The sequence below is a fragment of the Simochromis diagramma genome, unplaced genomic scaffold, assembly GCF_900408965.1.
Source record: "Simochromis diagramma unplaced genomic scaffold, fSimDia1.1 OVJJ01000302.1, whole genome shotgun sequence".
Lineage (NCBI taxonomy): Eukaryota > Metazoa > Chordata > Actinopteri > Cichliformes > Cichlidae > Simochromis > Simochromis diagramma.
In genome coordinates, this window is record NW_024386792.1 from 13,356,499 (window position 1) to 13,370,982 (window position 14,484).

Here is a 14,484-nt window from a genome sequence, read left to right on the forward strand (position 1 = left end):
ATCAGACAAGTTCATGACCTGAACAGGAAAAATATGCCTCTCTGATGTTATCAAGGTTGGCACAACTACCAAACCTCCAGGTAAAGGGGCATTGCCAGGTTCAAGAAGCATTAAAGGACCTGTTTCACTGACAGTTTTGAGCCCTTTGGCCATGATGGTAGCCGCAGATGAGGCTGGGACGTGGACAGCATCTTTCCCAGCGAGCCTGGCACATGAAAGTCTGCTTGCTACACTAACCGTTTGTACTCGCTGAAAAGCCTGCCTCCAGTTACTGTCAAGGTTACCCTTCATTGTGGTTTCAAACTCTCCATGTACTAGTTCTTGGCACTTTTTAATTACATTCATTCCAAGGAGACAAGGCACAGAGCAAGACTGTGCTGAATCTCTGACTATAAGAAACCCCCTTTCTGGGATTGTCAGCCCCATCGCCTCTACTTCCAGCTCCACATAGCCTACATAAGGTATCTCCAGTCCATTAGCTGCCGTGATCTTCAGCCATTCAAAGGTAGAATGGATATTGGTGTCTTCTGCTGACCAGTGTTCGTTGAAAAACCCCTCTGAGATGGTACTCACTTGACTGCCAGTGTCAAGGAGACATGATACCTCCACTCCCTGTAGTTTGATTTCTACAGTCCTACATTCCCCAACGGCCCTCTCTAAAACTACATCTTTGTTCAGTGTTTTAGTTTGTGAGCCAGTTGCCTCCCTTCGAATTGTTTGGCTCATGACAACCGAGGGCTCCAGTTTTCCTGCCCTATAGGAGACACAGGAGCAGCATCACTAGACCCGAGTTTGATTTGTGGACATATCCTGGCAATATGCCCAACCCCTCTGCACTTAAAACAAATTGGCTGACCATCAGGTGTAAATGCAGGCTGTGGTTTAACTCTTGGCTTGGGGTCTGGGGGAGTCTGTGGGGCACGTCTACACAGTTCCCCTACAGCAGTTGATAGTGCAGTCAGTGCTTTTCCTAATTCTGCTAACACGGAGATCTTCTCCATCTGCCTGCTTACAGTTGTAAAAAGACTGCAAGAGCTGTGTGACACTACGCCTCTCACCAAACGCATTTCTTAGATGGGCCAAGTGATTTATTCGCCTAACTGATTGACCCCTCATACATAACCTCACTTCCTCAAGTGCTGGCCCACGCAACAATGAAAGTATAAAATCACACTGTTCCTCGGTGCTCTGTTCTCTGGACCTTGTCACTCTTTCAACCTCTTCAATAAATTCTTCAACAGACCTCCCGTCCTTTCCCAATTCCCCTGTAAAGAATTGGACATGGCGTTCACGTGGAACACAAATGTATGAACGGTTAAGGGCATGACCAGCACTGTCCCTTTGAGCCCTTGTTTCATCAGTTAATCTGATAAGGTCATCCCTCAACCTCGTCAGCTCCTGAAGCTGGTTTTGTATCTCATCATCTGGAGCCCTACTTGGTCCTGCCGGCTCTAATGGGCCCTGACTGGATAAATCCCCACCACTGGCCTTATCCCCAGCATCTGGAGCACTTGACATGGCGCTTCTAATTCAGTCCACAGTCCAAGCTTAAGTATAGTTTAGCTATAATAAGGATACTATGGGAAAAGTCCAGTTCAAGGAACAAGACAAATCTTGTTCGCTGCTATCAGATTGCCAGGTCCAGATGGGTTCTGTTCCAAGCGCCGCACCAGCAACTCTGCAGAATCACCACCTCCGCACGTCCTCCCGCAGTGATGGTTAGTCCCTGTAGTCTTCACCACTGCCGTATTTTTTGTATTTTTAATAAAAAGGAAATAACATGCCACTGTGCCGCCAGTTATAAGTTAGTGAACTAAAACTCTCCTTCTGCTGCACACCCCACTCCTGGTACCAAAATTATGTAGCCTGGGAAATGGTTAGCCACACAGGACACAATTACTGGGGTTCTTAATGTGCAGTTTTATTGTCAATGACGACTGAATAAACCAAAAAAATGTCCTTTGACCTTTACTTTTGTCAAACAGCGGCCATATGGACTTGTACTGAACATCGACAGCACGAGAGGTAACGTGGCAAAGTAACAGAATAACTGATTAAACAAAGATGCGCCAATACAATACCAGGAATTTATTATTATTTATTAAGTGGCATACTGTTAATTGCACGGGTAATCTCCTCCACTGTAATTGGAGCATCTATAATCTGCTGGTCAGTAGTAGAAAGCTGTGGCAGGTTTAAATCAGTAAAGAATGCTTCGAATTTCTGTTCATCTAAACTACCTTGTGTAGAATAAAGATTATTGTAAAAGGCCCTGAATCCATCATATATATGTCTAATAGAAGCTGAAATAACCCCATGTGATTGTCGTATGCCTGGGATATGGTTCATACTGTCTTTCTGTTTAAGACGGTATGCTAATAAACGACTCGGCTTTTCTCCCATTTCCCAATATGCTTGATTAATGCGAAATAAAGCGTATTCTGCCTTTCTGTTGTACAGTACATTCAACTTATATTTAACTTTAACAATTTTATTCAACGTAACTGTCTTTTGTATGGGAATGTACTGCCTCAAGTGCCTTTAATTTGGCTTCTAACGTAATGATATTCTTGTTAGCTGCCTTCTTTTTAAAGGAAGCATAAGAAATTATCCTCCCCCTTAAGTATGCATTCATAGCATCCCACCAAGTAGCCAATGTAGTGTCCTCTCGATTATTTGTCTGTTTGTAAAATTGTATTTCATCTCTTATCAATTTAATAAACCCAGAGTCTTTAATTAAGGACACATTTAAATACCATCTGCGGCTTTGAGGAATCTGTAAAATATTTCCAAGACATAGAAAAATTGGCACATGGTCCGAGAATACTATATTACCAATACTTGAATCTATAGAGTTATTCACTAAGGCTTCAGAAATAAGAAAGTAGTCGATTCTAGTATAAACATTATGAGGCGGAGAGTAAAAGGAATATTCCCTGCCTTCTGGATGCATTGTCCGCCAAATATCATTCAGACCTAAATCTGAGGTCATCTGCCTTATGGCAACTACAGATTTACTCTCTGTGCCTCTCCTAGGAAGTGATCTATCTAGGTCTTGATCCAGTATTTGATTAAAATCTCCTCCTACCACTATTTGTGCACCTTCTAATTCCAAAAGATACTGTGACAGGTTATGAAAAAAGGCGAGTATGTCCGCATTAGGTGCATAGATATTACATAAAATTATTGGTGTGTCCAGTAGTTGTCCATAAACCAATATAAATCTACCTCCCTTATCTGTTATTACTTTTGTTTCAGCAAAGCTAACTGCTTTATGAATCAGAACCGACACTCCCCTACTTTTACCAGTTCCAGGACTGGAAAAGACTTTACCTACCCAGGAACATTTAAGTTTTAAGGCTTCTGACTTGCACATGTGCATTTCTTGAATAAAGGCTATATCAACTCTTGATAACTTTAGATATGTTAATATTTTCTTCCTCTTAATCCCGTTATTCAACCCCTTAACATTCCAGCTGGCTATTTTGAAATCTGTCTGTCTATCCATCTTATATGTTGTCTCCTTGACCTGGAGACAACATATAAGATGACAGCGCCATGGACCTCAACCAGCAGGCTTTGTGTTACCTGTTTCTTTATACAGGAGCATGTAGGGGTGGACTGCCTTTTTATTTGATTACCCTTTTCTCATGTTTTTGTTAGTTAGGGACATTTTGGGGGATGTTATACTCTTACTTGTTAAACACATGCTCCCATCCACTCTCTTGGTCCAGAAGCTGTGAAGTGCAGCAGTAAAGTTGCAATGGTGCTATCTTTTATACAGTCTATGGTTCACTCTATTTGATTACCCTTTTCTCATGTTTTTGTTAGTTAGGGAGATAAGACATTGTCATTTGGTTGATTCTTTTCATAAATAAGTTTTGCACATCCTTTAGATACGGTCCCTTTTGTTTGTTGTTTTGGGGTCCACCCCGAAGCTGTAGTTCGCTCCTTTCCTTTGTTAGAATTCAATCACTGTGAAAAAAAATCACCATCAAAATTGTACTGGTTGTGTGATGTGCTGCTTGGGGTCAGACAGGGGTGGATCACCCTTATATTATGGTCTGGCCACCCTTAGACAGGCCATAACACTAAATAAAATGAAAATTAAAACTAGACTGCATGTAGGCCGAGTGCTGGCTGGTGTCCTTACCAGTGACCTTGGGTCTGAACTGTGGGCTCCTCTTTCCAGGTGTTCGTACTGCCTGAGTGGCACCAAGATGTGCTGTCTTGCCTCTTTTGGGTTTTCTGCATGTTTCTGGCTCAACATGCAAGTATCCACTTCTTGACGTTCGCTGTTGGTTGCAGCCACTTGAGGTTTTTGGGCTCATTTGGGTTCTCAACACTGGGCGACTTTGATGGGAGTGAAAGCATCCTCACAACATAAATCACCACACTACCTGCTTTTGTTTCAGGTTTTTTCTTTATCCTTGTTAACATGTTTGGGTACTGGGTTTACCTGTAATGCATTTTGTGCTCCAAAAGCTGTTATTTTGTGCAGCTGTGCTCCAAAAGCTGTTAGCATGACCTTTCTTATCATTAGATTGTGCCACACCAGCACCTGAGAGAAAAGCTTTGAGTTTGATTTTGTGTTTGTGTTTTGCAGGCACTCAGGAGAATAAGTCATGATGTTTCTTGTGTTTGTCATGTTAGTATCTCAGTGCTTGTCAATCACCAGTCAACAGTGTCACCACTGTGAACAACATCCTGCGACTGTTTGAGCCAAAACCTTCGAGAAGTCCCTGCAGCCGCTTCAAAACTCATCACTGAGCTCGATCTCTCTTTTAACACGCTGGAGACAACAATGAAAGATGACTTTCTTTCATCTGCTGCTTTGAGGGCTTTGTTCGTGAACAACAACAGAATCAAAACCATCCATGAAGAGACATTTCACCCGCTGATTAATTTGGAGAAACTGGACTTCCACAAACCAGTTGGAGACTTTGTCTTCTGGATGGTTTCAGAACCTGATTTCTCTCCACTATTTCAATCTTTTGGGAAACAAATATACAACACTGGGTCCGGTTGTTGTTAACTGATCTTGACTTTGTTGCTTAAACGTTGCAAACCGGCCTTCGGTGTGTCCTGTACATGAGGTCATTTAGTACACCACAGCACGGTGAGTTTTTTGAGCTGATGAAGTTCAGCCAAAACAGGAAACATGCAGCAGGAGACAGTAACTTGTTAAAATGTTATAAAAGGTACAATTAAAGATTTTCACCCTACAGGGTTGTCAATGATCCAAGGATAAATGTCATTTATTTAAAAGCAGAAGCTGCAACTGATCGAGTGAATGTTTGTCTGAAAACTTAAACTGAACTCCAAGCGTACCATTGCTCCAGCTTACCATCTTTACCTGAGTGAATCAGTTTGTTGAACAATCTAAATGATTCAGAAACTTCTGTGACATCAACTTAACTAAGGCTCATTACAAATTTCACAAAACACTGCTGAATACTTTTAATATTTTTTTATTAGTTATTTTTGTTTTGTTGTTATTTTGATTTTAATAAAACAAAATAACATAAAGAATTAAATAATTTCTTTGTTTTTTTTTAATTTAATTTATTTTACAAATAAATTAATAATAATATTACTAATAATAACAACAAATTAGTGCTGTCAGCGTAAACGTCATTAGTTAAAATGACGTTAACGCTGACAGCACTAATTTGTTGTTCCAGAGAGCAAGCCAAACACTGGTCTAGAAAAGGACGATCTCTAGTAGTGGTGCACTACTAGTAGATTTTGTTTTAACCTCCTAGGACCTGGTGTCCACATATGTGGACATAACATTTATGAGACCAAAATACAAAATTTTGCTCTTCAAAAACCTGATATCCACTTATGAGGGAGGACATTACACTGCCCCTGTCCAATCGAAATTTAAAATGAATGTCCTCATATGTGGATCTCATTTTTTTGAGAAACAAAAAAAAGATAGTCCGAATCTGATGTCTTTGTTTTCACATTCATCAGGTCCCAATCAACCCAAATGGCACAGAGAAATTAAAAATGCATGCCATGAAAGAGTTCAGGTCTTAGGATGTTAAAAATGTCCCTGCTGATGAGACCAGTGAATGTGGGGCGACGGTGGCAAGAAAAAACTCCCTCCTGGAGGAAGAAATCTTGGGAGGACCAGGCTCTCTGGGAGGACCCTTCCTCCTGAGGGCAATACTTACCAGTACTTGTCCTCCAGTGTGCGATGGTGGGCTGGGACGAGTGTTGTTTCTTCTCAGCATGATGATGACCTTCCTTCCATTTCCTGTTTCAGAACTGAGAATGAAGACAAAACTGGTTAACAAGGTAACAGGACATTTAAAAATTCTCTCACTTCAGGATGAGATGCTGTGTCTTCTTACGTTTCTCTTGTAAAACAGCATGTAGGCCGAGCGCTGCTGTTCCTCACAAGCTGCCGATCCGGTTGTGTGGAGCACCTGTGCGTCATTATAGGTGAGCCAGCGATCTGATGTAGAGTGCTGACTCTCCTCAGGATGGACAGAACTACAGATGTAGTGTCCTGAAATCACATTAAGACAAATGAATCCAACTTCTGGAAGTCAACTGATTCAAGCAAACAGTGATTTTGACTTAGTGCTTCTTAGAACATCAAAAGCTTTTGTGTGTGAGTCCTTCACTGAAAAGTGGCAAGTTTTCATTTTCTGTTTGTAACAAGTCTGTTGTTTTACCTGACTCTGTGCCTCCATAATGATTGATGATGCTGACAAGACTATAACAGCCACCACCCTGAGAAGGAACAAATCCAAAGAGTGTTAGTTTCACAAAGTCTCACATCAGAGCCATAATTAAGCTGATTTGCTGAGGCCACGTCCACACTAATGCGTTTTCGTTTGAAAACACATCGTTTTCCCTCCACTTTGACCTCCCGTCCACACTGAGATGGCATTTTCCTCAAGGAAAAACACAGCATCTTGAAAACTCTCTCGAAGACGCATACATTTCAAAACGGAGTTGTCTCGTCGCAGTGTGGACACTCGAAAACGCAGACTTTCTAAAACGATGACGCATTTTAGTCATGTGATGCAGTCATGTGAGCAATTAAACAAAGATAGCCGAGTGCATTATACAGCAGTTGTTGTGATTGCTCTCAACTTTCACAGCCCTAAAAAAGATTAATATCAGTTTGTACATGCTCCGGATAGCTTTTCTTCCAATTCTGTAATTCTCACTCACTTTTGCGCATGCGCAGGACTGGAACGTAAGCGTTTTCGGCCGTTTCAATGCAGACGCACAACTATTTGAAAATGACTGAAAACGCTAGTGTGGACACGGAGTTTTCAAATCTATCAGAGCTAGTGTGGACGTAGCCTGAGACGTTCTGCAGTCTGTTTTTACCTGATTGGATGGCACCACCAAGTCCCTCTGCAGCCTGACGGGGTCATCCACCTTCTGAATGTTGTAGGTTTGTGTAAAGCCAAACCTCTTCAGATGCAAGATCAGAACTCTGGCAGAAAAGAAAAAAAAACACAAACAAGGTAGAAAATAAGAAGAAAAGAAGAATGAGTGTCAAACACAAACAGAAGATGGGAGAAAACGACTGCTCAAGTATTGTCTCGAAAAACTCTGATATTTGATGCGCCACAGTTTGGAAACATGGTCAGTCGATCACTTCTGATGTGACCTTACTCACCTTGGCAGTGTATCAAAAGACGACTTCAGTTCTGAGGCCGTCCCTCCACAATCACAGCGAAATTCTATCTCTTGTTCCTGAACAACAGCACAGAGAAAACAGGCTTTATGGTAGAAAGAAATCTCAACATATGCACACACACATACACACAAACACTAACAAAAAAGGTGTGTTAAGATTGCTGACACTACAACTCTATTGGAATTTGTGATCTTACCTTCAAGTATGTCTCTAACATGTTTATAATAGACCCCTCTGGAACAAGGTCAAGAGACAAGCTGGTGAAGTCCTCTTGCTGTGATGATTGGTGACCACAGCTACACATTTCAGGAGTAACGTAGTTAAAGTAAAGATCAGGTAGGTGGAAAAGAGGTATATGAAAATATTGCAACCAGCTCTGCGTTTCTGAAAGACAGGCTTACCTCTTGCATGTCCTCATGTTTTCCATTTTAAAAATGTGATGCTCTTCTACTGGGCAGGTATAACTTTGGCCCAGGAGAGCTGCGTTCCTCTCCAGGTGAGGTGCGAGCCTTTTGACCTCATTGAGGAACAATGTTAGGAATTCATGAGCGTCCTGAAAGAAAAGCAGAGAGATTTAAAACAGTACATCAAAATCAGAAGGTAAAGCAAAAAAACGAAATGTCCAAATAGCTGACGCACTTTCTGTGCACTGCCGGTGTATTCAGGAGCTTGACTGCTGAATGCCTTCTTAAAAGCTCTTAGGTGGTGATCTTTAAGGCCATAATCTGTTGACTCATGACAGTCCCTGACATCAATGAGCCTTCTGTAGAAAGGAAAGGGTAAACAGACATTTCTGCTGTTAGATCTCTTTGTTCTTCAGGTTTTTGAAGAAAGTAGAAGGTTGACGTAGCGCACCTTAAGAGCTGAGCTTCTGGATCTGTGCGCCACAAAACCTCCTGACGCCTGATGTCTCTTATGAACTCCTGAATGTTGAGGAGGCTCTGCAGGCAGGAGTTCATGTAGCAGCTGTTTCCGATATTTGGAAACCTGACACACACGCACAACGTTTACAGTATCAGTGTAAAAGAATTCATTTTCTCCACTTTGACAAAGTGAGCTTTGGTCTTTGTGCACCACGTGTACTCACCCGAAGCAGTCTATAGTCCCAGTTTGACTTTCTATTATTTTTCCACCGCATGCTACACTGCTCCAAAAAGGTAAAAACACAAACACAAAATTAGGAAAGATGTCAGGATGCTGAGCAGTGTATGTGCATGTATGCATGAGCTTTGAAGTTGAAACATTTTGGAGGACGTCTTTCTCTTACCTGTTAAACACATGCTCCCATCCACTCTCTTGGTCCAGAAGCTCCATAATCCAAGTGTCCCAACTCAGGTCTGCTGGGATCTTTTCCGTGGTGCTTCTTACCTGATATATATATATATAGGACATAGCTGTGTGCCTCATTGATTTTAATTGCTCTCATTTAACTGTGATGAGTAAATGCTTGATGACAGTGACTCTTTCCATAAAACATACCTTCCCGGATTTAAAAAGAGAGCAGCGAGACCTTTTTTGTGTCTTCACAGTGTTGCTCTCTGCCTCTGCATCGCTGTCAGTTTGCTGCAGAGGACGAACAAACATAAGTTTATTAAAAAGTACATTTTAAAGAGAATGTGCATTTCATATGTTTTGTGTAAAAGCAAACCGAGGAACAGCAGAAGAACTGTCTCCATTTTCTCTTCTTTTGACCATTTTCAGGGTCAGCTGGTGTGGCAGCAACAGAAGCATCCGGGATGCTGATCAGGAGAAAAGTGTAAATGTTGTGGAAATTTATAAGAAGGAGTACATTTTGCTAATACAGATTGCTAATAAAAGTGAATAACTGTAATGGAATACCAACATGAACAAAATCATGTATTTTATACATTTACACTCTACATTTTCAAACGCTAATCTCTGCATCCATATAAATAATAGACAAGACTAGAAGTAGTAAAAAAGATGTAAATACACAAGGTGGAAGAAAAATGCCAATAAAAGGGAAATAAAAGAGCTCCAACTAAACCACTGCTATAAATATCTCCAGCAGCATTAAAGACTGGCGCATTTCTTTACCTCTGATGAGACGTAGAAGGAATTTCCTTCTCTGCCACGTTTTGTTTGTGTAATTTCTGTTTAGAAACAAGAAAACCAACATCAGTAATGGCATAAAACAAACATACCAAGTGGGTCTCTCCATGAAAAGTGTCCAGTTAGAAAATTTGGTATTATTTCATATTATTTATCACTTTAGTGAGCTGTCAGCTCATGAAGCAGATATATAGGAATATCTTTAAATAAAATAAAAACAATTTATTCATGCCTTAAATTGAGTTTTAAAGTTTGTCCTATGAGATACAAAATCCTTCATTTGGTTCTGATCAAAATTCAGTTTTTACAGAAATCATCCATGAAGCTTCAAAAATGCTTATTCACCATAAAAAATATTTAGAGAAACATCCTGCAAGTCTCTTCGAACTTACCTTTCTGTGAAAAAAAACAGTTTAAACATCTTTGAACTTAATTTGAGGACATAGCTGTGTGCTAAATTGCTCTTAATTCTTCTCATTTAACTGTGATGAGTAAATGCTTGATGACAGTGACTCTTTCCATAAAACATACCTTCCAGAATTTAAAAAGAAACCAGCGACACTTTTTTTGTGTCTTCACAGTGTTGCTTTCTGCCTCTGCATCGCTGTCAGTTTGCTGCAGAGGACGAACAAACATACGTTTATTAAAAAAGTAAAGTCACTTTAAATTAACAAGTGCAATTTAAAGAGAATGTGCATTTCATATGTTTGTGTAAAAGCAAACCGAGGAACAGCAGAGGTGTCTCCAGTTTCTCTTCTTTTGACCATTTTCAGCAACAGAAGCATCCGGGATGCTGATCAGGACAAAAGTGTAAATGTTATTTTTCAAAGTGCAAATTTTTAACAAGGAGTACATGCTGGAGATTGCAAATAAAAATTAATAACTGTAATGGAACAAAATCATGTATTTTGTACATTTACACTCTACATTTTCAAACGCTAATCTCTGAATCAATATAAATTATAGACAAGACTAGAAGTAGTAAAAAAGATGTAAATACAAAACACCAATAAAAGGGAAATAAAAGAGCTCCAACTAAACCACTGCTATAAATATCTCCAGCAGCATTAAAGACTGGCGCATTTCTTTACCTCTGATGAGACGTAGAAGGAATTTCCTTCTCTGCCACGTTTTGTTTGTGTGGTTTCTGTTTAGAAACAAGAAAACCAACATCAGTAATGGCATAAAACAAAGTATATGGTATGAAAATACAAAATCCTTCATTTGGATTCAAAATTCAGTTTTTACAGAAATCATCCAAGAAGCTCCCTTAAAAGTTTCAAAAATGCTTGTTTACCATAAGAAAATATTCAGAGAAATGTGCTGCGAGTCTCTTCAAACTTACCTTTCTGTGAAAAAGAAGTTTAAACATCTTTGGACTTGATGTGATCGCAGCGAAAATCTCCACAGCTTTGCAAAAGTTCAACTGAAAACAAGCAGTCAAAGGTTGTATATTTATAAACTTTCAGCATAGAATGTTCATACCCTGAACAGCAAACATCATCATTATGATGTATGGGGCTAGTTTGCATATTTTGGAATGTATGCTCATTTGAACTGTATGGTACTCGTCTCCAAGCAACTGCTACAAAAACAGGTCAAGTCAAGTGGCTTTTATTGTCATTTTAACCACGTGCAGAGGTACTGTACAGAGTGAAATGAGACAGCGTTCCTCCGAGACCCTGGTGCTATATATGACATATACAGACAAACCCAGGACTACATAAAGTGCAGTGTGCATAAATTGCAAAAATAAACAAGACAAAACAGTGCAAAACTAGACAGAACAGGACGAAACAGACACAAGACAATGGAAATGTGCAAAATGCTGAGTATTGTGCAAAAGTAACTTGGTGTCTGTAGGGGAGAGGGGCTCCAATGATCTTCTCAGCTGCTCTCACAATCCGTTGTAGGGTACTGCGATCCAATACGCTGCAGTTACCATACCAGACAGTGATGCAGCTACTTGGGATGCTCTCGTTAGTCCCACTGTAAAAGGTGGTGAGAATGGATGGTGGGAGATGGGCTTTCCTCAGCTTCTGCATGAAGTAGAGATGCTGCTGGGCCTTCTTGGTTATGGAGCTGGTGTTGAGGGAGCAGGAGTGGTTCTCCACCAGGTGGACACCAAGAAATCTGGTGCTCTTGACGACCTCCACAGAGGATCCATTCATGTTAAGTGGGCAGTGATCCCACTGTGCTCTCCTGAAGTCAAACAATCTCTTTTGTTTTGTCCATGTTCAGAGACAGGTTGTTGACTCTACACCTCTACAGATGGCCCGCAGTGCAACCCTTCAGCTTCCTAGTAGATGCACCTATATACAACTTTAAAGACCTAGGAGACTTACTTCTCGTCACAGAGTTGTAGCATTCACAACATTTTCAGAAAACTTGAACTCAAGGTCAAAGTCACTGATATTCAAACTGACCCCAGAACTTTAGTAGATGCACCAATGGCATCAATTCAAAATCCTGCCCCTCGTTCTCGAATTATTGTTTTGACCAAGCTGAGTATACAATTATGAAACAATCATTTCCCATTTTTATTTCACTATCTGTAACTAAGACAAATAAACAGTATTTGGGACACAAGTTGCTATTAAAGTGGTTAGTGAGACTCCACATCTGATAACAGTATAACACACTGCTTATTTATCAGAATCAGAATCAGAATCAGAAAGGGTTTTATTGCCAAATGTTGAGCGGGTTTACAACATTAGGAAATTGCTGCGGTGCTTCAGTGCAAACATACTGTTATAAATACTGTTATAAATTAAGCTTAAATAGACATGAAAATAAAAATGAGAATAAGAATTAAAAGTGCTAAGTAGATAGATAGATATATACATGATATATACATGAGTGCAGGTGGTGATCAGTGCCAAACATGGAATGATGCAGTGAACACAGCGTAGGGTCATGTGTTAGTGGTGGGAAACAGTCATACGGTTATTGTTCATGTGTTCAACAGCAGAGGGGAAGAAACTGTTCTTATGGCGAGAGGTTCTGGTGCGAATGGACCGGAGCCTCCTGCCTGAGGGGAGCAGGTCAAACAGACTGTGTCCAGGGTGAGAAGGGTCAGCTGAGATCCGAGCTGCACGCCTCAGTGTCCTGGAGGTGTACAGGTCCTGCAGAGATGGGAGTCTGCAGCCAATCACCTTCTCAGCAGAGCGCACAACACGCTGCAGTCTCTGTTTGTTCCTGATAGTGGCTCCAGCGTACCACACGGTGATGGAGGAGGTGAGGATGGACTCGATGATTGCAGTGTAGAATTGCATCATCGTCCGTGTTGGCAGGTTGAATTTCTTCAGCTGCTTCAGGAAGTACATCCTCTGCTGGGCTTTCTTAATGACCTCAAGTGGCTTTCTTAAAACCACTTGAGGTTTTTGGGCTCATTTGGGTTCTCAACACTGGGCGACTTTGACGGGAGTGAAAGCATCCTCACAACATAAATCACCACACTACCTGCTTTTGTTTCAGATTTTTTCTTTATCCTTGTTAACATGTTTGGGTACTGGGTTTACCTGTAATGCATTTTGTGCTCCAAAAGCTGTTATTTTGTGCAGCTGTGCTCCAAAAGCTGTTAGCATGACCTTTCTTATCATTAGATTGTGCCACACCAGCACCTGAGAGAAAAGCTTTGAGTTTGATTTTGTGTTTGTGTTTGCAGGCACTCAGGAGAATAAGTCATGATGTTTCTTGTGTTTGTCATGTTAGTATCTCAGTGCTTGTCAATCACCAGTCAACAGTGTCACCACTGTGAACAACATCCTGCGACTTTTGAGCCAAAACCTTCGAGAAGTCCCTGCAGCCGCTTCAAAACTCATCACTGAGCTCGATCTCTCTTTTAACACGCTGGAGACAACAATGAAAGATGACTTTCTTTCATATGCTGCTTTGAGGGTTTTGTTCGTGAACAACAACAGAATCAAAGCCATCCATGAAGAGACATTTCACCCGCTGATTAATTTGGAGAAACTGGACTTCCACAAACCAGTTGGAGACTTTGTCTTCTGGATGGTTTCAGAACCTGATTTCTCTCCACTATTTCAATCTTTTGGGAAACAAATATACAACACTGGGTCCGGTTGTTGTTAACTGATCTTGACTTTGTTGCTTAAACGTTGCAAACCGGCCTTCGGTGTGTTCCTGTCACATGAGGTCATTTAGTAACACCACAGCACGGTGAGTTTTTTGAGCTGATGAAGTTTCAGGCCAAAACAGGAAACATGCAGCAGAGCAGTAAACTTGTTAAAATGTTATAAAAGGTACAAATTAAAGATTTTCACCCTACAGGTTGTCAATGATCCAAGGATAAATGTCATTATTTAAAAAGCAGAAGCCTGCAACTGATCGAGGTGAATGTTTGTCTTGAAAACTTAAAACTGGAACTCCAAGCGTACCATTGCTCCAGCTTACCAGCTTTACCTGAGTGAATCAGTTTGTTGAACAATCTAAATGATTCAGAAACTTCTGTGACATCAACTTAACTAAGGCTCATTACAAATTTCACAAAACACTGCTGAATACTTTTAATATTTTCAATGCGTATTAAGCGTCATTTTTACACTAATGACGTTCCGCGTAACCCGCACATTATGTTGCCATGATTACTTGATCATATTATATTAATTTATTTGTAAAATAATAAATTAAAAAAACAAAGAATTATTTACTTTTTATGTTATTTGTTTTTATTAAAATCAAAATACAACAAAACAAAAATAACTAATAAAAAGAAT

General features: G+C 40.4%; 2 protein-coding genes across 5 annotated transcripts in view; both read right to left on the minus strand.

Annotated features, from left to right (window-relative positions):
* The window catches only part of LOC120729162, a 103,137-nt gene that overhangs the window by 15,159 nt on the left and 73,494 nt on the right, over nucleotides 1-14,484 (minus strand). The window lies entirely within an intron of this gene.
* Nucleotides 5,969-11,965, minus strand: LOC120729158 (ubiquitin carboxyl-terminal hydrolase 37-like). Of its 4 annotated transcripts, none has more exons than XM_040024658.1 (19): nucleotides 11,693-11,961; nucleotides 11,091-11,171; nucleotides 10,837-10,892; nucleotides 10,469-10,538; nucleotides 10,277-10,360; nucleotides 9,731-9,786; nucleotides 9,321-9,411; nucleotides 9,152-9,235; nucleotides 8,940-9,040; nucleotides 8,760-8,819; nucleotides 8,528-8,659; nucleotides 8,312-8,435; nucleotides 8,074-8,225; nucleotides 7,869-7,968; nucleotides 7,652-7,728; nucleotides 7,357-7,465; nucleotides 6,690-6,747; nucleotides 6,363-6,520; nucleotides 5,969-6,276 (listed from the first exon to the last, which is right to left on the minus strand). In XM_040024658.1, the coding sequence occupies exons 2-19, from the start codon at nucleotides 11,115-11,117 to the stop codon at nucleotides 6,271-6,273; spliced, it is 1,545 nt and encodes a 514-aa protein (XP_039880592.1). In that variant the 5' UTR covers nucleotides 11,118-11,171; nucleotides 11,693-11,961; the 3' UTR covers nucleotides 5,969-6,270. The 4 variants fall into 4 exon arrangements, with proteins under 4 accessions (XP_039880592.1, XP_039880593.1, XP_039880595.1 ...); XM_040024659.1 differs by having other exon boundaries at nucleotides 8,760-8,816; nucleotides 11,693-11,959; XM_040024661.1 differs by lacking the exons at nucleotides 8,940-9,040; nucleotides 9,152-9,235; nucleotides 9,321-9,411 and having other exon boundaries at nucleotides 8,760-8,816; nucleotides 11,693-11,965.

Coding starts and splice junctions, on each gene's coding strand:
- LOC120729158 (XM_040024658.1), bottom strand. CDS start 11,117: ATGTTTAAACTTCTTTTTCACAGAAAG. Junction 9,787..10,276: donor TTCTTTTTAAATTCTGGAAG/GTATGTTTTATG, acceptor GTTTCTAAACAG/AAATTACACAAACAAAACGT. Junction 8,660..8,759: donor GGGACTATAGACTGCTTCGG/GTGAGTACACGT, acceptor CGTGTGTGTCAG/GTTTCCAAATATCGGAAACA.